At 44.4% G+C, this 27,618-nt stretch overlaps 1 protein-coding gene across 1 annotated transcript in view; it reads right to left on the reverse strand.

Moving 5' to 3' along the window:
- Positions 1 to 27,618, reverse strand: part of gmds (GDP-mannose 4,6-dehydratase) — a 164,297-nt gene that overhangs the window by 73,090 nt on the left and 63,589 nt on the right. The window contains exon 7 of the mRNA XM_027290046.1: positions 23,664 to 23,791. Within this exon, the coding sequence (XP_027145847.1) occupies positions 23,664 to 23,791 (128 nt within the window). The remainder of the gene's footprint in view (positions 1 to 23,663; positions 23,792 to 27,618) is intronic.

Consider the following 27,618-nt stretch of genomic DNA (forward strand, 5'->3'; position numbering starts at 1 on the left):
AAACGGTGGATGATTCACGATCTCTGGAGTCACAGCGGAGCAACAAAAACACCGGACACGCTTCATACGTGTGTCATACCGGAGGCTATTAACCACAAAGATCCTGTTATGCACACCATCTTCACTGCGAAACATACTGTCCACACAGTCAATCCTCAGAGTCCTTTGGAGAGGACGCGAGAAAGAAAGACACCGTTCAAGTTCATAAGGCTATGAATCACCATCCCATTCAAAGACATATATCGAGCTATAATAAGCACATGGTTTTAATACTTTATACATTATGTAGCCTACACGGCGTGCAGCTGCTCCCAACGCTCAGATATGATCTGTTGTCACGCCAGCACATCAAAACCAACAGTTGACAGTTGGAGAAGGTCAGACATGCTGGACGGGCGCTACTAGTTCCCTCCTAAAAAAGGGCCGGTCAGGGTTGGGATCCATGTTGGCCTCTAAAAATGATTTATATGAAACAGTATCAGAGGGGAATATAACTCTTCCACTGGGCCGCTCATAAATTAAAAGACATGTAACCTGTGATGATGGCTCTCGAGGAGTTATTGCTTCATATTAAGGGAGTGCCCGCAACTACTTTCAAGAATGCAGGGACCAAACATCGCCAGATCATGGCTCAGATGTACCAACTAGAAAGATGTATCCTAGAAATTGTTTTGAATTGTTGCAATGGATCAAATTCATCTATAAACTCGCAAAGACCTTCATAACCAGGCCTGCCCGTCCACAGCCTCTGATGCCAACCTCCTGTCTCCACCTCTAAGCACCAAACCTGGGGAGCGTTCTTCATGTCCGGCCCCTCCGTCTGGAACGCAAACAAATCAGAGACTGAACTGTCTACATCACGTCTACTTTGAATGTGTGATCAACGACGTGTGATGATTTTAACTCCTGTAAGCGCTCCATAAATAAAACGCAACCTTGTTATTTATGTTTCTCCGGATGAGAAGTCCTCATGTTTTTCATGAGTCTCTTTCCTGATGTCGACTTCCAACATCTATATTTTCAGGACGGATGTTTGACAGTGCAAGAATCAATATTTTACACACATGACAATCCAAAAAAAAAAAAAAAAAAAAAAAAAAAAAAAAAAAAAAAAAAAAAAAAAAAAAGTAGAGGCTGTTCATATCTGGTTTATTGGTTTTGAATTTTCTTCGTTTAACCGCAAAAAAACAATAAAAACAAAATAAACAAAACAGACAATGAACCACAGAGCCTGAAACTCGTACAGTGTCTGCTGGGTATTTGAAGCTCGCGAAACAAAGACAGCCAGAGACGTCTGTGCGCTCTCAGGTAATTGTTGAATGTGTGTCGACATGCTTTGCTGCAGGCGACTTGTCATCAGTCCTGTCTGTGGCAAAGTGGAGTGTAGCAGGGTAGACAGAGAGGTGCTAAAACTCAGACGGACAGACACAAGACTCAGTTAGAGGATGAGCTGCGAACCCGTCACAATTCACTGGTCTGCTTTCAGCACTCTGGATTCTGCTGGAGGCTCCTACACGCCACTCATCGCTGCGCTACAACGCAACACACACGCACGCGCACACACAGTGACAAGTATTTCTATTGTGCACGGGGTCAGAAACAGTGGTTCTCTCTTCCTCACACACACCTGTCTTCACTTAGCCAGCATGTGCAGCGATAAAGGACTATTGTACCAGGAAAGACAGCCAACAGGAGACAGGAAAATTGTATAAAATAAAATAAAATTCTATTTATTTTTTCCAAGAAAACCGGAAAGTGTTAGATAGCAGAGCGCAAAAATAAAAGTGAGAACCGCGCCACAAATCTCACTCAAGCACAGCTGTTACGTAACAGGTTTTAAATCTCGGTTTTACTTCATTGAGGTTGTCAACAAACCGATGCAGGTGGATGAAATTTCATTTGCGTCATCGTTTAAAAAGGTAGAATCTCTTTCTGTAAACTACATTCAGTCGGCGCCTCGTGGAGGTGCACAGAGCTTAAAGGGGAACTCCACCGATTTTACACATGACGTTCAGTTTGCTTGTCACATGCAGGTCTAGGAGGAAGTTAAATAACCCAATGTGAGCTTTAATTATTTAACAGAAAGTCTGTAGGGTGAGAGGAAGCTATGTGTTGCATGATGGGAATTGTAGGATCCAGTGATTTTGGAGGTTGACTCATACTAGGGACTACAAGTCAGGACATCTCTACCTACGCTGCCTGTGAGTTCTCCAACTTTATTAAAGTGCAATACCAAATAGACAGAGTACTCCTTTGTCATAACATAATTGCAGCAAAGTGCAGCAAATAGAAACTGATTTCATTGAGACAATTAGTAAGATTAATTTCATTCTTTTATTTTATTTATTTATTTCTGTGAACAGACCGTACATATTTGAATTTTCAGTTCATTACAACATCTAGATTTATAAATAACGAACATTTCACACTAAGCTGTGACCCTCTTGTCAGAGTTTCCGTGCTCCTACTGTCTGCACCGAGCCAAGCGGATAAATGATAAGACAGGAGGACAGCGATGATGTAACCGCAGATCACAAGATGTTCAGTGTCAGACAAAGATAATCAGCTCTGACTCCTTCAAATCTGATTTTGTTCAGTGTTTTCGTGCGCTGTAACCAAGGAGCTGACTGGACAGAATCACAGCAGACACTTCGGTCAACATGATGTCAGTGTTCAGACGCTTCGCATGCAGAGAGACTCACAGAGCTTCACCACAAACGTCCGGCTCACACAGCACATCAATAATAAGTCAGTTCAGTCTCGAGCAGGCCGGTTCCACCTCATTGCCCGTGATTAATTGTCTACCGTGTTTTCCCATGATTCTCAGTGTGGTCGGCGGCGTCTGACTCCAGCTTGGAATTCTGGGAGTGGACTGTGGCAGCGCTTCTCACCGGTGCCACGACCTCCCCTTCCCTCCCTCGCCCCCCGAGCCCTTTAACCTTTCCACTCTACCCTCGGTGGGTTCAGGACGGGCTGGCAGCGGTCGGGCGAGGAGGCCACGCTTGGTGAGTTATGGCCCGAGCGGGGACGCTCGGTCAACGCGCCAAGATTTTCTCATGCTGACTGAGAAGGCATGGCAATTACAGTTTCAGCCAATAATTGAAGCATAATGAAGATGGATGGGGTCAGCGGCGAATGCGGCGAGGTCGCATCACGAGCTCATTTATTTCAGGGCATAGCGAGCTAATAGCTGCAATGCAACAGGTGAACAAGGGTAAAGAGAGGCCGCCCATCACTCCACGCAGAACATGCAAACAATCAGCAAATGCCAAACACCGACTGACTACAGTTATAGATTTAGAAACTGTACGCAGACAGCTGAGGGAACACGCAGTCATGTGCAGAAATCTGGACATGAAGTTTTTCATAACTTAGGCGTTCATTCCCTCTTAATCCTCTCTAAACCTATTTGCCTTGTGACTGTACATCTTTCTCAAAAGTGTGCACCACATCCCACCTCCAATCATTACCTTGTTTTGCACTAATATTTATTCATTCATTACCATGACAGGCATTTTATTAGTACGACATTTTTCTATTTTTATGACATTTTACTACCTGGTGTTTTTGAAAGACAGTTGAGTGAATGTATGTATGTATGTATGTATGCAGGGCATGTGCAATGACTGATAGGCTGGATGTGTTGTTTTTGTGCAATGTGTGTATGTGCTATGCGTTTTTGCTGTTGTTGTGCTGATATGTTGGTTTTGTGTAATGTGTTACATGTATATGCTGCTGGACACCTTAATTTCCTTCGGGATCAATAAAGTGTCTCTACTCTACTCTACTCTACTCTACTCTACTCTACTCTACTCTACTCTACTCTACTCCTGCAGCATCATGGCGCTGATTTATGTGTGTTTCACTCTCTCTCTATGTGATGCCCCTTTACGGCAGTGGGAGAGTTTTACTAACCGTGAAAACACAGACGTTCAGAGTGGTCGTGGTTGTAAAGTGCAATAATGTAAATATGGAGTTCATGAGAAAAATGACATCAATGTACCGCGTAACTGTAAAGTTTTGGTGATTTTTATTCTGTTTGTGTCATTTGGATGAAGTCCGTTCTAATATGGGTTAACCAAGAAATTAAACTTAAGTCTTAAAACGTTACAATTATCTCTCGGTCATGTTAAAGAGAGAAACCTCAGAAGGTGAACGACTATTTTTCAGTTTCATAAATAATAAACTGATTAAGTCCAAGACTAGTTTCTTTATTTGTTGAAGCATACCATTGAGGTGTTATCGTGCAGATTTAAAAACATGGCATTGCAGCAATGCTGGTTAATATATTTCAACACCTATGGACCAATAACTGTCTGGTGCATGGTACAGATTATTATTGATCGAGATCAAGATATTATCCTGATCACAGCTCTTCTAACTAATAACAGTCACAGTGGGTTTGTGAGTGTTTCGCTCACTAAAAAAAGTGACACCGCCGTGTTTTTGAACTGTTGGACGAGTTAGAAAAACACCAGAGAAATCCCCCTCATGCTCGGAAAAAGGATCTCATACGGTAAGCAGCGGTTGTAAAAATAGACAAGAACGAGTCACGGATAGCACGTTAATAAGTTCTGAGTCTGTTCACAGAGAGCACCATGAAACACAATAGGTCAGGTTTTTGTCCATAATCTGCGCTCAGTCGGCCATAATCACTTTATAACTCAGAGTAATGCCCAGTAATATGAACAAGGGACGGGTCTTGGAGCCTCTCCTCCGTGAGTAAATATACAACAACCTGGGAGCCGCGGTTCTCGTATCTGACCCATCTGAACACACTAACAGTCTAACACAGGACCATCTGTGGATCTTTGGAAGGACGTCGATGCCTCATTGGCTTCTTGTGAGTGAGTGTGTGTTAGCTACAGTAAGCCTCAGCCATGCCCTGCCCAGAGGAAACAGGGGAGTGGGTGGGTTGGGGATTCAACAGCGTCAGGAGGATCTGGTTCTGACTGAAACGGCCTGTGGTGTCCACAACAACCTCGTTATATGAGATTACAAGACACGTAGAGCTTTTTTAATACTTTTTTCTTTAATCGTTTTTTGTGGAGATTCATAAAAGTCCTGGTGTGTCGGTAAACAAGGTGCACGCAAGTTCAGAAACACACACACACACACACATACTGCACGAACTGGACCTGAACCCAGCTCAGTGTCTGTTTAAACTAAACGATCCAAGTTAATGCGAACAAATATCCAGTGAGCTGCTCAGAGGTTTCCTCATATCCTGCCCGAGCCCACACACACACACACACACACACACACACACACACACACACACACACACACACACACACACACACACACACACAATATGGAGGCATACACAATATTCCCCACCCCAAAATGGGGCCCCCTGGCTACTGGAACAGTGTTAAACCGTTCCTGTAGCAGTCGTGAGAGCCAGTCGGATCAGTCAACAATGCCCTTTGTTTCTGTGTCCTGGTTTTTAAAAAAAAATGGCGCCTGGGCTCGTTTGTCAAAACTGATATTTTTGTCCCTCAAAAACTCCCCAAAGCTTTCCCGGCTCCCTAAGACTCTGGGCGTACCTTGGCGCGACTTTTGCCAAAGCTTGTACAACTACGTGGTAAAATAGTACAAATGCAGTCTGAGTAACTCGCCCAGTGCGTTTTGGCAAAAAGCTGCCAGCGTGTTTTCTCCGACAGTGACCCACTGTGTTTAATACGCCGCTGCCTGCCAAGGGTCACTTTCCATTTGGCTTCAGCGCGCTGAGACTCAAACCGAGAAAGACGTGGAGAGAGTGAGTGAGTGAGAGAGAGAGAAGACGCAGACAGAGTGGGAATCTACTGCTGTTTGAGCAGGAAACACCCTTCCTCAGTGACAAATGCACTAACGCGCCCACCTCACACTTTTCCCCTAATCAATAATTCAACAGTGACCTCATATGAATAAAAACAAGCTTTGAAAATTTAATGAGCGCAGCTTTGTCCGGGGCGCAGCCAAACAGATGTCATGCGTCCTACAGTTTGTCTTCAAATCTTATTATAAATAATGTGCCGTTAATTCAAACTTTGTGTCTCTGAAGATGTGGGAATGTAACACCCCAGGGTGTCAGTAGCCTGACACTGACTGCTCTAAGTGTTTACAAAAGCTAATTCTCATGTCAAACTGAGCGTTTTCTCACAGCTCCCGTCTGCTTTTGTCTGAGATCTGGAAGAGCTAATGCCTCTCTGTCGCTTTCTGTCTGCTGTCCACATCTGTCTTCCACTGGCAGCGATAGTCGTTTGGAGCGCAGCGGGCGGTCAATAACAACTTGTCCTCTGAGGTCTGATTTCAATCCCGCCTGAGCACCGGACTGACGTCTGAGAACAAAAAAAAAGTGAAGGAGGGAGAATCTGGTTTGTGTGGTTTTGGAAATGTCAGGACACACGGCGACGACGTCAGAAGACAAACTGCTCATTTTTGCGCTGTCGTGGACAGTGGGACAATACTGGCTGAGGCGGAGAGACATATACACAGACAGAAAGAGAGAGAAACTGACGGAGGAGGTGGAGGAGGCCCATCCATTTCCCAGAGGCTAAAAACAGGCACGGTAACAGATCAGACTTCTAAATATCTAAATATGAAGTGAGCTGTATTTAGGCCAGTGAATAGAAGACAACATTAAAAAGATAATTCTGCTTTATTAAATCTTATTTTTATTGGTGCTCACAGTGTTATTACCACTTATAGAAGAGGGGACGTTGACCATTAAGTTCATTCTCGATACAGTTTAATCAGACGGAGTTCGCCGGGTTGTCACCGTGGTGAATTTTGCTCACCATCATATGACCGAAGCTCCATGCTTAGGTCATGTGACAGCTAAGTCCATGGCAGCATCAGCTGATGAAGGCTGTGTGATATCAGTTTGTAGCTACACAAGTATCCTTTAAGATTCCTACAAACCCTTCAGACAGGTGCGATCATGAACTCAGTCAATGACTTGAACTTCTACCTGATGAAGAGACAGAAATATTGTAATAAGAGTGAGTATATATGATTTTGGTTCTTTTCAAGGATTCAGAATCTTCTTAAGCTTCTTCCAAGCTTTAAAATCTGGGCTTGCATTGGTTAAACAGAAACCCCCTTCACTTCTCCACAACTCCACCTTTGTTTCTAACCTACCGAGGCTGAACGGCGGCAGAGCCCCCACCCCAACCGTCACGCCACCCACCCGAATTTTACCTCTTTTTTTTTTTTTTTTTGCCAAAAAGAACGATAGAGCCTAAGGATGAGAAAGTGTGTGTGTGTGTGTGTGTGTTTAAGTGCGTGTGTCTCGGATATGAATAATGTATGAGTGGCAGGTCTGATTGATGTGGGGTATAGGGTTTCCAGCCAGCTAGTGGAGGGGCTGTGTGTGTCCGTGCCCAAACCCCAACACACTGCGCTGCTGACATCAAAGGGTGTGGTCTGGACTCACTCATGTACAAACACAAACTCTCACTCTCTCACACACACACACTCAGTCATACTTGGACGCAAACTTTTGCTTTTACACACACACACACACACACTCTTCTACAGATGAATACACACATCTGCACGCTCACAAATTTACACACTTGCGCGCGCACACACACACACACCGACACGCTGGACTTCCTGTGCTCCCAAACAGGAACACACAGGGTGCTGTGTGCAGGACGGCGGGTCTGGGATTTGGGCGGAGGGAGGCCTGGCTTTTCCACACCTGTGTTTGCAGCAGTAATTAGGGCCGCATTCTATTTTGGGGGCAGCGAGCGTCCGTATGCTCACACACACACACACACACACACACTCTCTCTCTGAAGCGCACAGAGAGAGCTCTGAGGTGTATAGTACACGTAGGCCGGTGTTTGCCGTGCAGCGGCTCGTGTTTTCTCTGGTCGGAGAGTGTGAATGCCAGTGGAAAGCTCTAAATGGCCTGTAAATACAAACATAGTCATATTTCCAGTTTCCAGGCCATTTAAGAGCTCATCACGGTCTGCCCACGCGCGCTTTCATGACATGACAGACAGCACAACTCCAGGATATTAGCTCAGCTTAGGTGCTAAACCGCAAACTTTGATCAGCCCGTGATTCACATCCTCGGATTAATATTAAACCTTTTCATCATGATCAAAAATAAATAAATAAATAAATAAATACCTGGAGGTGCTTTGCACCTGTGCACCTCAGACATTTTAAGCCCGTTTGATTATCCAACCCTACAAAGCTTTTCAGCATCCTTTAGCTCATCGTTTTGATTTTTACGGCACATTAACTCTTTGGTTACGTACCGACGCTCTCATCAGACTTGTTTCCAGGAACAGCAGGCAGCTGTTTTCATCAAACAAGCTCAGACACACCCACTGTACACTACCCGCTCAGCACCGAACCGAGTTGGTGGAGACCAAAGCAGAGCTAAAAGACAAGTCAGTCAATACTGAACTTGCACCGTCAGGTGGAAACACAGCTCCCAATGAATGTTATATTACCGTCTTGTGTCTTCTGCATGCATAAATAGTCAACTACCAACTAATGCTTTAGCTTTAACTTTATAAGATGATGCCGACGAGGATGTATCAGGTTGTCTTGGAGCTCTTCGGTCCCCTAGTTCCTAAAAAATTGGCATTAACAAGCTTTAAATACACAGAGGAAGCATGAATTTGATGACTATTTCCAATGTGTCGATTATTTTTATTTATTTTTTTGTTTTTTTTTGCCTTTTTATGCCTTTTATTGATAGTACAGCTGAAGATAGACAGGAAGCAGAGAGAGGGGGAGTGACACGCAGTAAATTAGCCGTCCGATGCTGGATTCGATGCAGCGAGGACTGTAGCCTCTACACACGGGGCGGCCGCTTAACCCACTACGCTACCGACCGCCCCATGTGTCGATTATTTTGAAGCAAATCCACAACTGCATGTTGATCTCTGGGTAATATGGAGTATACATGCAGAGGTATTTACGATACTACCGTCTTTACTGATCATATTAAAAAATAAATCAGCTTCATAGACTCGACTCAAAAATGTTGCGTAAACTGGAACTGGTCACAGGTCAAAAGCATCATGGGAAAAAAACTGAAGCTGATCCTTGCCAGCCTCTCGGGCAGATAATCACACACCTTTTTTCAGAGTAGCATCTATTCTGTTTTGGATTTCTAAATCTGTATCTGGTGTATATTTGAATTCTCCCAGCCACGTGGCCAGCACATTAGAGACTACGTTGCCCACTTCGCAGGCATGTCACACCAGTCTGCAGCTCAACATCTCAAGGAATAAAACAAGCATGACAGGCCGTGACAGTCACCAATCTGCGAGGTCTATACTTTGAGGTTGCGCTGGTTTGGAGAGCAACGAGGCAAGCTATTGCGCCGTGAAAAACGTAAGATTTGTGAAGACGGGGAGTAAACACAGGGAGGGTGAAACGTGCTTATTCATTCTCTTTCCTCCTCGCTCCCTCGCAATCTCGTAAACACACATGCACGGTAATTATGTCTCATTAGAGCGCTCGGGGGCCTTTCATGTAGCTGCTGAACATGGCCACCGAATCTCCCCTCTGGCCCACAGACATAAACAAACACTTCAGCTGGCCTGCCCCCTGGAGCCATGAAGCCTCCGCTCCACAATGGAGAGTCAGGGATTCCCCTTTCGCCATGGTGCATGTCCCCAGATCTCACTGCACAGCGCCACCCACGTCATTTTTATTTTTTTTGTTCTGTCCCATGCTTTTCTATACTATTTCTTAGAACTGAGCGGGAGAGAAAGAGCCCGAAAAACCTAGAAAGAAAGAGGGAGACAGAAGTCAAGAGAGCTGCCTGCCTGCTGTGGGTCGGTAATGATATAATGAGAGGACGGCAGTGTTTAGTGGGCGGCTCTTTTTATAGCAACTGTCAAGACAAATGTGCAATCATTCACTTTGATTGAGTGAGTGTGTGTGCATGCGCTCGCTCGCTCACTTGTGTACATGTGCACGGCGGCTTGGCGTACATGTGCGACTTTGGGGACTGTGAGGTGCAGGCCAAAACGAGATGTAGAACGTGACGGAAAGCCAAGAAAGAGAGAGAGAGAGAGAGAAAGAGAGAGAGGGGGGAGAAATGGAAGGAAAGGATGTGACGGGGAGGGGGAGGCAAAAAGGCAAACAGAGAGGTGTCACTGGACCTGGCATTGAACGGAGGGTCAACGTGAGGTGACGGCCGGGTCACGCTGAGGTCAAATAAGGTGCAAAACCAGTAACTCCGGGGCGAGTTTAGAATGAAAACAAACCGCCGCTATCACTGCAGGTCACAGACAGGCCTCCCCTCAGGTTACACACACACACACACACACACATATAGCTGGGGCCATTTAATTAAAAAAAAAAGAAACCCTGGCACTCCCTCAGAAAGTCCCACCTTCTAAAAGCAAATACACAACCCTGCATCGCGGCTGTTTTAACAAGGATAGAGTTCAATAAGAGCGACGTCGAGTGAAAGCCTCATTGTGGTGGAGAGAGAGAGGCTCCGAATGCCATGTCGGTTCACTCCTCATCCATCAGGCCGACACCTCGGCACAGCATTTCCTCACCAATTATGCTCCGATCGCGCTGTACGCGTGCCAGAGTGCGTACACGCCCGTTGTTTTATATGAAGTCTAAGGTCTCTTAAATGGAGCATGTGCGTCTGAATATGTGCGCGATATTAACACAAGTTTAATGTATCGTTTATTGCTGTGATTTGTTCCCCAAATTGCCCTCATGGCATATGGCAAACATCTGTGTTTATGCATGCCAGCATGTTTGTGTGCGAAACAAGTGTGTGTCTGTGTGTGTGTGTGTGAAAGAGATTGTGTGCCATACAGGGACGTATGCCCGGGTTTAATATCATAAGCCTGTGTGAACGCGGATCTACTATAAGTCTAATAAAAAACAGACAACATGAGGAAGCCATTTGGCGTTGTACGATGAGGGAAGACAGGCTTTCAGTGCTGTGACCCAACAAATGTTTCCATTCCATTAAAGCCATCAGGCTCGTTTGAAGTGGACTGGTTGGGATGCTGTCTCTGCCACGCTCAATAGACTACAGGCAGCTCTCAGCGGGCCTGGCGGGAAAAATGCTGCTTGGATCTGAATCACTCCCTCACTCTGTACCTGGAGTTGTGTTCAGCTCATTTAAAAAAAAATAAAAAAATAAACCCATAATCAGGCTGTTTAACGAGGTTCTGCATAAGTGAAACGCTCTCAGTGGAACCAAACTGACTTAATTAAGAGTTTTTATCCTGCAACTTACAACTGGATGCTTTAATTAGGAGTTTATTTATACACACACACACACGGGAACAATTTATTCCACAGGGCGCTCGCAAACATCAGGATAAGCCGTGGTTGTCGAGGTTCACGGATCATAAAAATGAAAAAATAAAATGTTAGAATATAAAACGCAGCATCACTATAAAATAAAAAAAATAAAAAACAGGGAATAAACAGAAACAGGAGAGGTCAGGAGTGAATTAATTAATATATCTTTTTAACAATACACTTTATATACTCTTAACCGCTTATCCTCATCAGGGTCATGATGGGGCTGGATCCTCTCCCAGAGGTGGGGTACACCCCGGACAAGTCGCCAGCTTATCGCACTACGGATCAATATGCACTATATAATACATAATATTTAATTTATAGTTCTAAAAATCAATTACAATAATTCTCTACAGAAGATCGGGTCATTTTAAGCTCATTTACTTTATTATTCAAAATCCAATTAATTTAGCCGTGCAGACCTGGTGCTGCTCAGTTTGTATTTTAAAGTTAATATCTGAGTTTTTAATGAATTTAGCCTCAGTACAGTTATCAAAAATGAGGCTATAGAGATCAAATCAATTTTCAAATCAATTTTATTTGTATAGCCCAAAGTCACAAAGTACATTTGCCTCAGAGGGCTTTACAATCTGACTTATTTACTCTTAATGTTGTTTTAAGTGATAAGGCTTTTATGCACGACTAGAAAGCAGTGGCACTCGTGTCAGATTCAGGCTGTTGCGTAGAAAGATGTTTCAGCACATTGCTGGTTTCCATCCTTAACTGAGATGATACATTTCCAGACACTGTTGTCATGAAATGACCGTTCTTCCTCTCTGCCATGATCAAAACAGTTTTTTGTACCAGGCTGTAAACATGTTTATTTCTGCTGTGAAGTTGGACATTTGAACATGGGGACTTATGGAGACTGACTCACTTCTGGAGCCAGCCTCAAGTGGATGTTAGAGGAACTGCAGTTTTTGGCCGCAGATGACCCTATGTAGAAGAGAAATAAAGAAAAACTATATTATATATATTCCTAAAGTAAAAACAATATATCTCACACATACAAACAAATACAGATGTGCACAATGGGAGTTATTTATTCTCCCATGTAAGAAGACGTGTACACAGCGAGCGGGGTATCAAAGGGGTCAGTCACTCAGACAAAAATGTAATCGAGGGAGAGAGAGAGAGCTGTGAGAGAGAAAAGCTCTGAGACTGTGACTGAGCTCTTGTGATATTTGGCTCGGTTTTGACACTCCGCAGTCTGGACGGAGAATCTTCCCACGAGCCGCTCGGCCGTCTGACGGCGCGGGAGACACCGAGAGCGAGGGAGGGGAGTGTGAAGGAGCGAGAGAGAGAGAGAGAGAGAGAGAGAGAGAGAGAGGGGAGGTCACACACATTCCAGTCCCAAAGAGTCAGCCAGACTCCTCAGACAATTAAAAACAAGATGACCCTTGCAACCTCGTGAAACATCCCTCCACTCCATCAGTCCTGTCTGCCAGACCACCGCTCCACTTCACTCACACAGATACTCCCTAAAAAAATCACTACATGAGACTCATTTCTGCATGACAAAACTCACACACATACACACAGACACACACACACAAAGGCCTGAGAGGGATTATTGCATTCGGGTGCCTCTCACACTTGTGCTTCCCAATCAGGGAGTGTCTCAGCTTCACAGGCCAGCTGTGGACTCCAGACCTACTGCTGCTCTCGCTCCGCTCTGTGCAACTCAACTCCATTCAAAAAGCTTTGTTGGCATCACTAACTCCGGGTATCGAATCAGAACTTATTTGGTACCGAGTGAAATGTATCCGAGCACTGAAAACAATCCAAGAACCAAAAGCTGGCATTCATTTCCAGATCTGTAATCTTGTTTAGTCGCTCTTTGATCAGATAGTTCCTGACTTAAATCATAATCTCGACAAGTTTGGACAATTTTATTTAGTAAAACACCTTTAACAACGAGTTAATGCTGATATGACATAACAAATCAAATCTCTGTGGCTGCTTTTGTTAAATAAAAAAAAGGTTTTGTAGTAAAATATGTTAATATTATATATCATTTTGGTATAGAAACAAAGCTGAGATATACTGAATCATCAGTAGTTTTTCAGATGTTGCCAGAGTTTTGCAGAATACACACACAAAAAAAGTAAAAGATATGTAGCACACAAATGAAAAAAGCCTCTAACAGAAAAGGATAAGTGAGAAAGAATATCAACAGTTTCACTTCTTCCTCACTCTACTCAAGAAAAAAGTTGAATTTAGGGTACATTTTACATTTTACAGCAGTCCTGACATATCAGACCAGACCGAAATACTTTAGAGAGGAACTCTGTTTGCAGATTAAAGTTATGAAGCTTTTTAGTCTCCAGAGAACGCTGAATAAAGTCTTGAAGCGATGTGCAGTCCTCTGTAGCTCACTCCTCATCTCTGCTGCAGGATAGAGGCTTGAGGCTGCTTAAGATCTGACTGAATGCTCTGAGTGTTTGAGTTGCATTGTAAGAGGCAAGCAATAAAATAAAATAAAAAGATGATATATCGGGTTCTGCTGCATCGATTTTTATCTTTTTGGGAGTGTTGTTACTGTTACTGGAGCTCTGATTCTTTACAAACATTTTGGGAATTCTCTCTCACACCCCCCCAGCTGACACCCTCCCTCCTGCCCTGACCTGTTAAACCCCCAGCAGGGTACTAAGCCTTACCACCACCTACCACCTACCACCTCCGGAGACAACAGCCCACCCATTTCTCCTGCTCCTTCTGCCCCCCCCTCTTTCTTCTCCTGCTCCCCTCCCACTGCCCAGGTGGGAGGTATAACTCACCGCTGCTATGTGTGTGTGTGTGTGTGTTGGGGAGAGGGGGGGGGCACCAACCAAACTTTTCAAACACAGCGCTGAACCACAGGACGCCGTGGCGCTGAACCACAGGCTGGACCGTTGCGTCCTGTGGTTCAGTCCTGACAAACAGACTCAATGGTCTTTGTTTCCTGTTTTAAATCAAGATGACTGCAATAAATAGAGTACAGTTCAGTCAGTGTAGCATGTTAACAACAATAAATCATTCAATCGGAGGAAAATATAGCACAATAACTGGCAGCTTCAAACTTTATTTACCGAATATTGCATCGTCGCCCACTGTGTTTAACACTTTCTGACACCAACTGCAGAAAACTCTCAAACCTAACGCTGTCACTGGATGTTTGCTCAGTCTGTCAGTTTTATTTGGCCAATTCTGATCCAATATTTCCAAATTAAAATAAAGTTTTCTGATGATTCAAGACTATATGTGTTCGTGTTCAGCATGCAACACTAATACCAGAGAGAAGTTTGGCTTGTTTTGTTAGATGAAGAAACATCCTTGCATAAAAAACTTTTAGCTTTTATCCTACAAAGTGAGGCATGGTGAAGAAAAGAAAACTGGTTTTGTATCAGTATCAAAACTGTTTTATTGGCAACAGTAAGAACATTTATAAAAGACACTTGTTTGGTCAAGTGGAAGTAGGGCAAGTATTTTGCAGGATTTTCAGAGAAATACGGTGTCGATTTTTGACATTAAGCACCTTTAAAAGATGGAAGTAGAGGCTCCGTTTCTGAAAATAAATATTCTGTATATTATTCTATATATTTTTTAATGTTTATTTGTGACTGCTGGGGTTGCATTCCTTTTATTCCAATGTGCACATTTCCTCACACGTGTGCATCTATATCGTCTTTCTATACGTCCGCTTGGCTCGCTAACCATCGGCCTTGTCCGTGTCCGTGTATGTGTGTCTTTGCTTTTCCACGGGACTCCGGGGTGCAAACTATCCTGCAGGCTTCATATGAAAGCTGAGGACTCTGGTTACACAAGGCAGCGAGGAGAAAGGAGAGAAAAACAGATCGGGAGAAGAAGGAGGAGAGCATCTGCTTTCATCCTCAACCCAGCAGGGGAGAGCTTAGGCCTGTCACTCCGAGAGAGACGGCCAGCTGCTGCAGCACACACATGAAAAAACTTGGGGAAAAAACACTGAATATTCTGGAGTACCGTTAAAGCTCAGTGGTACGATCAATTCCCTTGTTTTCATTATTAAAAAGATATATACATATATAAAAATTTAGGCTATAAAAATACAGGGAAAACTAATGCTGCAGACTTTTCTAATGCATCCAAAAAGTTCTTTCCAACATGAAGGACTTTCTACTTTTCTTTCTCTCCTTAAAAAAAAAAAAAAGTCCTACATAAAGACAGTCCTCATACCAGAGCAGTCGGATCCATCCAGCTGGACAGACCATTTCTAGTTTATACTAAAAGGCAAAGACAAGCACCACTTGGGTGTTTTCAACTCCTTCAGGCAGGAAAAAAAAGTTGTTGGTATGCCTGCCATAAATTTATTTTGAATCTTCGGTTCCAATAATTTAAAAATGATTTGCGTTCACAATCAATACCGCAGTAAAACCTCATTAAATCTGACAGAAATTTGTACAACCACTTCCAAAAGTTGTTCTTACGCTGGAGGAGGAGGATAACTTTGGTACAGTATTTATGTAGGCTCTTGACTTCCAATGTTTTATTGAGTGAAACAGCCTTGAAACAGGAAAATAAAGTCATTATTTGTGTCAAACTTAATCATCTTCAATGCCTACTCCTGCAAAAGGGGCTAATGAGCGCGGGTCACTTCATTTTTAAAGAGGACGGTAAGCCAAAAAAAGATCACAATCCCTGAACAATAAACTTGGCTATGAGCAGATGAAGCAATGAAAACAAGACACGATTCAAGAAGTTTGACGACTGGATGACAAAGACACGTCTCATTTAACGAACAACAAAGAGATGTGACTAGAATATGAACACAAGGTCCATTTAGTGACTGTTCTGGAGCTTTCAGTTGTTGAACACCATCTCCCTCAACAGATACTAGAAGAGAACTTCAAAGAGTCAAGGGTTGGCTCAAAAGTTGCAGTTCACAATAACTTCCAATGATAACTCCGACTGAATATCATATTCAAAGATCTTTGTTGAAATTTACAATCTGCCAACCGAATTTATTTTGCCCATTGCTCTGAGATGAATCAATCCTCGTCTCTGCACACCAGAAGTTTACGAGGGTGCGCCCCAAGAAAAAGTAAAACTCAAAAGACAAAGTAAGCAATGGTGAGTGGTGAGTGTCACGCACGTAACAGCTTATAATTAAAGTATTTTCCCTTTCTGGGATCATAGATATGGAGAGGATTCTTTCTCTTAACAAACCGTGGTGATGGAGGCAACATACAGTAAGATTAGTACAGATCAGGAGGTATTAAAGAAACACAGTCACAAAATGAACCTTTGTACATTTGTAATGACGGTTAATAATTTATGTCTATTTAGAGTATTTATGTTTATGTATTAACATGTCAGCTGTTTGGCTTTGTCTGTAGATTAGAACAGAGAATCTGTATATGTGACAGTTCGTGAACATGCACTAACCAAGATGTTTTTATTCCATACCAAACTTCAAGCGGTGTAAAAATCAGGAAACGATTGTTGGATCTCAATTAATAAGTTGTTGAAATACTCTGCTGAAGTGTGTAAAATTAAACTCAAATAATCAGAAACTCTCTTCTCGATAACACAGAAAAGTTTCTCAAACACGATTTGTCAGGCGCTGCGCTCAAAAACTTCATAACCATCGACAGTCTGCAGAACAAGGGACGAGTTGAGGACTGTGAGACAACAATGTTCACCAGACACATTCCTACAAATCACAATTAATCACATGATGTCGATCACCAATTGCAGGAAGCAGCACAATATGAGGTGCTGAACGGGGTTGAAAATCTGCCAAAGCTGATGTTGATTTGTAGATCCACAAAGGGGACTCTTCCAGCCTCCATCAAACCTTCTGTCATTCCCCGTTACCAGCTGTAATCCAGCCAATCACAGCATATATCCAACTCTTCCAGCCAATCAACCAAAGCTCTGCTGCCAAAATCTGACTGGGAATGAAACAGTGGGGCGAGAGAGAGAGAAGAACAGAATGGGAACATTCCCTGAATCTCACCTCAGAGATGAGGACACCACCTGAGGTCAGGTTTCTGCTTTCGGGTCTGAAAACACTCAGAGCTGTGGGCGCCCCCCTCACAAAAAGCAGCAACCCTCGAATCTCTCCTGCCATAGATCTGTCCGTTATCTGCTCTCCTATTGTTAGAGGGAGTCGGTTTTGCACAATCAGTCATTCTCCATTTCTCTTCCCTCAGCTGTGAATCATCTGGACTGTGAAGATCTTCAGTATCTCTATGCTCTGTGAACCTCTTTCTCTGGTCCCTCTGGTCCGGTGCCACAATAAATACTCAATCCATGTTTGATGATTTAAGATTTGGGCAAGAGTGGCTCCCTGGAGATCTTTTCCGAGTCTCTCACCAAATTCATTATTCTTATCGTCATGTCTCTTCTCATGTGAAACGCTTTCCCGTCTACCTTTGTGTCGTAAGTTTCAACGCAAAGCTTCGCCCACGTCACGTCTGTTGAATATGGACATGGAGTATTTAAATGCAGAAACACGTGGGTGATTCACTTAATCATCTAATCTAAACGGAGCAGTGAGGAAACGCCAAACAAACTGAGTCTATGCAGCTGTAGAAGACACTCGGATCAAATAAAAACAAGCTAAATACTATTGAACGATGCCAGTAATGTAACCAGACGTGTTGATTAAATCTGATATCAAGCCTCGACAAAACAACAAAACTATCAGAGCTTCAAACTTCAAATGTTCAGGTGCTAAAGATTAGAAAATTTGTCTTGGATGAGAAAAAAAAAGCTTAATAATCCTAAAAATTTTACATTATGGCAGATTCTTATTTCCTTTGCTGCTGTGATGATGACAATCTATCGGATTTAATTCCCATTTCTCTCTTGACTTTGTGTCACCTGAAGTGTTTTTCTCCACTGTACAAGGTAAACTAAAACTAATAATCTCTGTTTATAAAAAACATTTTTCAGTAAAAGTCTGTAGGCTTTAAGGATTTCATTATTTTCAAGTAGTTTCAAGAGTTTTTAAAGAGGACCCAAATAAACTCTTCAGACTTGTATCAGATTTCTCACATTTAACGTCTTTAATTTAACGACATTAAATGTTTTGTTCCGCTATCTTCAGCTCTGCAAATGCACATGTTGGTGAAATAAGCCCAATATTCCCAGAGTGTGTGTGTGTGTGTGTGTGTGTGTGTGTGTGTGTGTTCATGCATGAGGTTGCTGGAGGTTCAGTGAGGTTTTATTGCTCCGAGCCACAGGGGGGCAAACCCCAGTTTATTGAGCTGCTGCTGAGGCCATGGGTCGAATTTCACCTGCAATTAACGCCACAAAACCTGCTCACACACACACACACACACACACACACACACACACACACACACACACACATATATCCGTGCACTCACACAGCTGTTGTCGTTTACTCATCCTACTTGTGTGGGACGCCAAGTCAGCATGACAGTAGCTTCTGTCACAGTCTTTCACTCACTAAATGATCTACAGTCGATCTTACCCCCTGCTGTGCGCACACACACACACACACACACACACACACACACACACACACACACACACTTTAAAGGATGACATTACGATTATGCCAGGGTGGGTGTGTTTGGGCAGCAGGAGCTGAAGGGTTGAGGAGTTGTAGTCAGGAGGTTTTGGTGATGAAACCTAACGCTCCCTCTCATCTGGCCCTATTAGCTCCTATTTTAGCTCTTTACCACTCCAGCTGCGTTTATTAAAACCTTTCGGAGCGGACAAAAGGTATTTATCATCTCCCTGAATCACTGCTGTAAAGATGCAGGCACGCATGTAAAGCACATACACACAGTTATCTATAGAGTATATATAGAGAGTGAGAGAAGTACAGTAAGGCGACAGCGCCCTCTACGACACGGCAAAACACAGAAGTTTCAATTCTGATGTAAATACGTACCTCCCTACACTCATAACGTTATAATCATCATGTCTGTACGTGACAGCTGCTAATGAAGCTATTCAATGTTGGATCTTGGATCGGAACTAGAGCTACAAAAAAAATCAGGCGAATGACAGAAAATTCACTGGCAACAATTTTGACAATCTAATTAATCACTTTGAGTCGCCTTTTTTTTTAATTTTTTGCCAAAGAAATGCCCTTAAAAAAAGTTTTGCTGGTCTCCCAAAGATTATCTAGTTAATTAAGAGGAAGATCAAGAGTGAATCAAAAATAAAAATAAGCAATAAGTAAGTAATTAAACTGACAGAAAACTAGGATTTTTTCACGTTGTGATGAATCAAATATTTTATGAATTAACAGAAACGTCAGTGCCGTCAAGCCTAAATACATTTCCAGTACCAACACACCGCGTGTCTGCTCTCCTCAGCCAAACATTTAGTCATCAGCGGTCTCAAGTCGTGTCAGAAAGTCTGTTAGAAAGACATTGAGGCCCTTTAGTGTGTGCTGAGTCGCTCTGGACAGTTCAAAATGTAGACGTAAACGTCTAGCTTACTGTACCCAGTTTCCCCAGCCTGCCCCCGCTGTCACCTCCCAGGCCAAAAACATGTGATGAATGGCCCGGCGCGCTCATCAATCATCTGTGATTGGCCCTGATCTGTGCTGTGATTGGCTAATTAGCCTCATCTGTAACCATTACTGCACAGAGAGGCAGCTGCGGCAGAAGAAGAAAAAAAAAAAGGATAAGAAAAATAAAGGAGGTGAAAAATGACACCATCAGGGCCGTCCTGTCACCTCGCTGCCTCCACACAATGCCAGGAATCAGACAGCTAGCGCCACACAGGGGAAAGCACACGCACACACCTGAAGACTACAAGGAAACACCTTCCAAGAAAAGAGCAGCATTTCACAGGTAATTATATTTTCAAAACAAATACGCGAACAAGACAAGAGCGGGGAGGAGGGGGGGTTTGTCAGGACTGTGTGTCAGCGGGTCAGCCACATCTCATCTGGCAACGGTTTCTGCTCCGCTTACAGCAGCGAGAACAAGCAACGCCAGCTCCAGTCAGGGGGAAAAACGAGAGCCGGTTATTAGATGTCAGAGGGAAATATCTGGTAACTGGGTGGTAACTGTCCGCCAAACGACAGCCGGACGGGAGGGAGTCGCTTGGTCTAAGTGACGCAGCTTTTCAGGAGTACAGAACACCAAAAAAGTAAAAAGGTTAAGAGGCGGGAGGCGACCTGAAGGATAAAAAGGAAACGGACAAAAAGACAGAGAGAAAGTGAGAGAGAGAGAGAGAGAGAGAGAGAGAGAGGGCCAAAACCACCAGGCTGACTTCTGCTCCTGCTCCCTCCCAGCCAGCCCTCTTCTCTGCACAGGAAATGGCTCTCTGCAGCCAGAAGAGGAGGAGGAGGAGGAGGAGGTGGTGGTGTAGGGAGGCTTCAAACAGCTGTACCCACCATGGGCCAATTCAGGGTGGGGGCACGACAGGCTGAGAGGAGAGGAAGGAGGAGGGCAGTCCTTGGTAAAGATGGCAGATGCTTACATCTTTATCTGCTCAGATAGTCTTTAGTGAGTGATTGCTGCGGGTTTCCTTTTCTCTCTTTGGGGTGTTCGGATTCAGAAAAGTGTTCTTTATCGCCGAAATCCCTAAAAAAACCACAAAAAACAGTGTCCCTAACTTTTAAAAAGTCCAAAGCTTAAACCCCTCTGAGAGATCAGGAGGATTGAAATCATTTTATCTGTCGGGTTTTATACTAAAGCGTTCGGCTCCCGGCAGCATCTACTCTGTAATACCATAATAATAATCATAAAGGACTCCATTGAGAGTAGCTGGGCAGCTACAGGTCTGTCTGCCTGCCTGGGACAGACACCCGATACCCGGCTGAGACGATGCCCAGCCAGCCGCACGCTTTCAGACGTCGTTAGAGCAGACACACAGCACGCCCCTCCTGCCACCCGCAATCCATCCACAGCCAATTACAAGCAATTTCCCTGTCCTGGGTGGGGTGAGGAGAGGGAAAGAGAGAGGGAGGAAAAGCAGTTGTCAGCCTAAAGCAGACACACATGGTTCTGTTTACAAATTGCCAGTTGTTTGGCTTCGCCATGGTAACACAGTGCTGACTCGGGCTGGAAGGAGATTTCAAAGTGAGGTCCGAGACAGGGGGTCGTGGTGACAGTCGCGGCCCCCTTTGATGGTCTGCTGGGCGGGGTGAACTTTCAGCGGGGAGAAGATGGTTCATTTATGCATGATGTACAAACGTCCCACAAACACACGTCTGTTTCCCTCCTGCCTTCACCTCCCCCCTCCTCCGTCCTCCTCCTCCTCCTCCTCCGCATCAGTTCCCCTCAGCACCTCGGGCTTCTGTTTGGCTTCCCGAAATCCGCTTTTCCGAAACTAGAGACACGCAGCAAAGGAGGTGCCTGATTCACCAGAACTGGAATGTCGGCCTTTCCCCACAGGAAACCTGGAGCGTCTCAAGCCAGGGTGCCCTGGACAGGCGAGTGCGCACGCACACACACACACACACACACATATACACAAATACAACAACACAGGGTTGCACGTACAACACATAAGTACGCCACCGGTCAGTCAGACGAACAGGATGAAGAAACCAACTGAATCTGACCCAACAACCAGGATTTTACTTACAAGAATAAGAACCAGTTGTTTCAGCTGAAGTGGGCAGAAGCACAAGTTCTCTGGAAGCTGTTTGTTTTCTTTTAGGACGACCTCAATATTTCTGAAAATAGCAGCACTGGATCGCGGATAATTGAGTAATACCTCAGCTCATGTGAGGGCCATTGAGTATAAATGAAGGGTGAATGAAAACACATATGTCCATTTGTATTTATTTTCCTTGAAATCATGTTTTTTAGTGTCCACTCAATCAATCCAAGTGTTGGTTTATTCGTTTTAAGAGCGGTATGAACTCAAATATTTTAAGAAATTAAATTCTGGACTTTTTAAAAAAAATGTGCGTTCGCGTTGAACGTGACGCAGGTTTTCGCTTCACTTCGGTCCAAGTTTATTCACCACACGTGTGCAGACATTAGCCGTGGCTGGCCGTCCATGCACGGACCATTTGTGCAGAGAGAGTCTCTGTGTCTCACGACTGAAAAACTCCTGTTTTCATTTATTCTTCACCTTTAGCCCTTTTGTTTCTGTGCAGTCATGATGCACAGTCATACGCTTGAGAACCGTTTGATCATGCTGAAGCATTGTCAACTCAAGGGTGGCATGCCTTTACTGGAAAGTTAGTCTGTTCACGCTCACTTAAGTTCCTCCGTCGACTTTGTGTGTGTAATTCGCGTTTAGTCAACCCCACCTGGAAGTGCGGCAACTTTGTCATCTCACATCTGCCTAACAATAATGAACGGGACTGGCGTCAGTACATTCTTATAAGTACCGTCCTTTATTTTGTCAGAGTGAGTCCATTTGCGTGACGTTGAAATACCTTCCCAGAAACCGATTAAAAAAAATCTTCTTGTGCATCATTTTTCCAGTCCCGGCTCTAGTCAGACGTCCACGTGGCCAAAACCTACTCGCGGTTATTATCGGATATGACTGATAAAAATTCTTCCAGTATCGCCGAGCGGCTGACGCCATCGACGCCCCGCCTCGCTTACCACCCTGCCCTGACGCGACGACCCCGTGCAGTTAAACCGAGGTTCCCCCGACGTAACCTCCTCACCTCCCGCTCCCATCTCAAAGAGCGCCCCCCGCCACCTCCGCCACCATCACCTCCTAATAATAACACGGTCCGCAGTGAGGGGCCTGCTGTCAGACATGGCAACCCGTCGAGTCTTTCATCTCAACAGCCACACACACACACACACACACACACACACACACACACGTGTTCCAACCTTAACCTATCACGCACTTTGACACACACAAACAGAGGAATGTGCGCTTTCTTTGACACACACACACACACACTCAAACTGAGGGAAAAACACACACATTTAGAAACACTGAGCTCTGTCTGCTTCTGGATGTGACGACCCCACTGTTCGTTTCATCTCCCCACTCCTTTCTCTGCTTGCTGCTGGCACCATTACGTTAACACAAACACCATATTTCTGTCATCGTCCCCAGGACGCAGCGTTCCCTTCATATCTCCCTTTCTTCTGCGGGCGTTCGGGGAATGGCAATGGGGGCCTGAAGGGATCTGGGACATGGGTGAGTTGTGGGAAACCAGAGTGCAGTCTGTGGCCTCACAGCATGCGGCCCTCTCTTTCTCCTCCCGCTCCCCCCTTTCTTTCTCTATCTCTGTTTCTCTTTTGGCAGAGAATCATAGGAGGCTTCATGCAGATCGCATATTGCGGCCTCAAATGATCTGGGAAAACATGCCCTGTTTAATGCTACGTGCACATGTGAACCCCGTTCAACTCTCGAAGCAGTGCACGCACAGTTTATGTCTGTTTCTCTGGGCTTGCGTGTGGTTACGGATGTGTGTGTCTTACCTCCACGTAGTCCTTGGCGTGGCCCCAGTCCCTCTTGGAGTCCAGGTTGCCCAGGCTGAAGCTCTCCAGTTGGCCAAGGTGAATCTTTGCCACAGAACGGCTGATCTTACGCGTCACAAAGTTTGAACCTAAAACACACACATTAAAAAAAAAAAAATGCTTGGTTGGCATCTTCTGAATTCAATTACAGTTTACACGGGATATAGATGTTACAGAGCTTTAGCTCGATCCAACACATACAAACACAGATAGCCTGAAACAGAGAAACAAAGAGCGGATAAGAGAAATCGAGGCCTCCTCATTGAGGATGGAGTTTAGAGATCCCTACCAATCTTCATCATCATCATCACCACCACACACACACACACGCAGAAAGACTTCCAAACCTCTGCTCCTGCTTCCAAGTCCTCTTTAGCCAAAGCAAAAACTCGAGCAAAAAGCCACCCTGCGTCAAATCAATTCGTTACCACCTCACGTTACAGCCGCTAGATCCTTTTAGATTCCTTCTCTCTCATTTTCTTCTGTAATTCACTGTTTCAGTGTCAAATCTGGGCCGGATGCCAAGACAAATCTCGGAGCATCAGTCTGTCAACGCCAAAAAAAAAAAAAAAAAAAAAAAAAAAAAAGCAACAGGGAAGTTCCACAGAAAATGACAACCATACAGGACCACCCTGGTTCTGCCGGTGCTATAGTGTCCAGTCCAGAATCACCACATCAGCGGCAGATTCATCTGCCAGATCGCCCCCCTCCCACCCCACGTGGCGATATTATCTGCTGTGGGAAAACAAATGAGCTCCTAATGACTATTTCTGTGCCGCTATGAAGGGTTCGAGAGGGATTTTTTTTTGGGGGGTGTTTTGGCGGGACACCGTGGGCCGGTGTCATGTTCTCTGTTCCTCCTGCTGCGGGGGGAAAAGATGCCGCGGAGAGCCTGCGAATAAATGCATCAGACCTCCAACCCAAACAGAGCATTATACTGATGGAAATCAACACTAAATATCAGGGTGTCAGGTCTAATAATGCCACCATCTTAGTTGAAACAGCTTATTAGAAGCTTGAAGGGTTTTAGCTCTGGCTGGGGCTTCGCTGTCTTGTGTTCAAAAGCCAAAATGGCAGATATGTGGGGATATGTGAAAATATAATTTCAAAGGAAAGCTTGAAGCTCTCATCAAAGAGTTGGCTATATTTAGCCAACACAACATCTCTTCTGTGCATAAATCTCCCACAACCTTGCGTGAACCTCTTCGAGACCTCTTAAGAGCTCCTACATGCTGTTTTTTTTTTTTTTTGAACTCATCATGTCTAAAGATGAATGTTGCCTTTTTAACTCGAGTGCCCATCCCGCCGCCCATAATGCAGCGGCTCTGTCTCGACACTGTATCACTGTTGCCCGTGACATGGAGCAGAGCCTCCATTTAGACACAGGAAAATCCCATGAACCCAATCATGCGAACGCACCAAATTTGTAGTAATTATTTCATAGGAAAGCGACAGCCCTGGGCAGGCTGAGCAAAAACAGACCAGAGAAGGTTAGACACGCTTATTTGAGAAAATACAGCATGTTGTGTGTTGGTAGCGGGGGTCACGTGGCCCCCATGTCAGCGCTGCTTGGAGTTTAAATTAGGCTCTGTGCAGTCTCTTTGGACCGCGCTACTAAAAAGTCAAAATCCATCGTTTGTTCAGAATTAATAAATACTATTCACACGTTTATTAGGACATAGCATGTGTCTACAGAGCGTGGATAAATTTACGATGGAAACCCCCTCCGATGTCAGACCTGTCCCGACTTTGTATGATCGTCTCATCGGGGCCCCTGGGGGCCTGTTCTCTAACCTGGCAGATTCATCTGTCCTGGCAGGTACTAGTGCTCCTGCTAACTGTAGTCAAATGTTAAACAGACACTATTCATCCGTCACTGACATATCCACGAATGTCAGCTTTGCTCTCGACCGTATCGGCTCGACAGGCTCATCACAGCATGCAGGATATTTCCCATGCAGCTACACACACACGCGAACACGCAACATTCCCATGTCATATATATCTAGCGCTCAAACGATTAAGCAATTAGTCAATGGAGAGAAACTTAATTGACGAATATTTTTAAGGGGAACTCATGGGGAATACGACTCAGCCAGAAACTGTTGTCTAATGTTTTCTGTAGCTCCGGGAGAACTTTCTAAAGTCTGAGAAAATAACCTGTCGTGATGTCACCAGGGTTATCTTAACTTTTTTTTTTTAATGAAGAGCGTCTTAAAGACGTGGGTTGTAATGAAAAGATGCTATCGAGCTGCATCACAGGAGGCGAACAATAGTGTTTTTTTAGGGATTAAAAGTGAGGATATCCCAGCCTCTCCTTTTATGAATGCTCTTTAAATAATAAATTAACACCATGAGTCGTTTATTAAGCAAAAAGGTCAAACATCTGATGGGTTACCCTCTCAGTCTGTGTCAGTATTTTCTGTTTTTAACATTGCAAAACTGCTTTTGAAAGCATTTTTTGTTCTGAATACCGCTGCGAGCCTGCACACAATTCAATTTTTTTTTGCTACAAACAGCTGTAATTTCCCATGTGTTCTCTATTTTATATCATTTGAAATTAAATATTTTGGGGTTTTGTCGGTCTGACAAGCGCACAATTTAATAATGTCACCTTAGGCGCTGGAAACTATTCCCACTATTGTTTTGTTTTTCTACATTTTTAGACTAAAAGATTAATCAAAAAATAATCAGTAGATTACAAAATAATTAAATTTTCATTAGCTGCAGCACTTCACTTGTATATTGAAACCCAGTGAGGGTGAGGTAATGTAACCGGAGCAGAGATCGGTTACTACAATAAATTGGAAGGCAGGGGTTTGATTTGATCCAACATCCAAGGGAAACTCAAGTTTGCAGGTTAAACACGGGTTGTCAAAACTCTGCAGAGCCGAGTTGGCTCTTAAAAAGGTGGCAGTGGGATACAGTGTAGCACCGTGCACCCAATCAGTAATAAAGTCCATTATTTCCCCCCCCGAGCACACCTGTAGTCTCCTTGTAAAGCTCACACCTCTGTTTGGAGTGGCTCTGCTCCTTGCCTGCTCTAATTGGTGCGGTGTGGACCAGAGCGTGGGCCTAATGGACCGGCCTGCCTGGCTGTGGACAAAGCCTGCTCTGTTACTGGCCCGGGTGTTAATGTGTTTCCTTTACTGGCAGCGGCACCGCAGGACAGCCAGGAGGGAGGAGGAGGGAGGCAGGCGAGGGGAGCCGGGAGGGGGGGCTAACAGGAGGTTTCGAGCCCAAATGGGGCAGCGGTGGCCGTTTAACCTTGCCCATGGCCCGGCGGAAAGTCTAATAAAACCACGGGCCGTGAAAACTGAGCAGACAGCAAAAACCATGCCAGAAACGGACACTCAATCTCTTTCTCCCTCTCTCTCTCTTTCTCATTCTCACTTAACCGTTTCTTTTCTTTTTTTTCCGTCATTCCTTTTCATTTTTTGGCCAGAGAAGGGACAGGAAAAACGTAACACAGGCTTCGTTGGCACAGCTGGGCTGAACTATGGAGAGAAAAGGAGGAGGAGGAGGAGGAGGAGGAGGAGAAATGTGCAGAGATGTCTCCCATCCAGAGCCAGGCCATGTGGGCCCAGACAGGATGGGGACGGGAGCTGTCAGCTGGGGGCTCGGGGTGTGGAGGGGAGAGTCAGGGAGGGCACTGTGGGTTTGAGGGGGGTTTTGGCTCCACTGGCCATGGTTACTCAACATATTCTGTTGTTAGAACCATGCTGCTACAGAAAGGTGACTTATGAAGTCTGTCTTCAAACTGTGTGACGGCCCAGACCGTACACACTCAGACCTCGAGACTGTCTGACCAATAACTCTTCTGTGAGAGTATTTATGTGCATTTTCTAATTGAGATTCAACCGCAGCGTGATTTATTTAAATCACTCTGCTGTGACATTTATTTTGAAGTCCTAAT

This window comes from Larimichthys crocea, chromosome XVII, assembly GCF_000972845.2.
Source record: "Larimichthys crocea isolate SSNF chromosome XVII, L_crocea_2.0, whole genome shotgun sequence".
Classification (NCBI taxonomy): Eukaryota; Metazoa; Chordata; class Actinopteri; family Sciaenidae; genus Larimichthys; species Larimichthys crocea.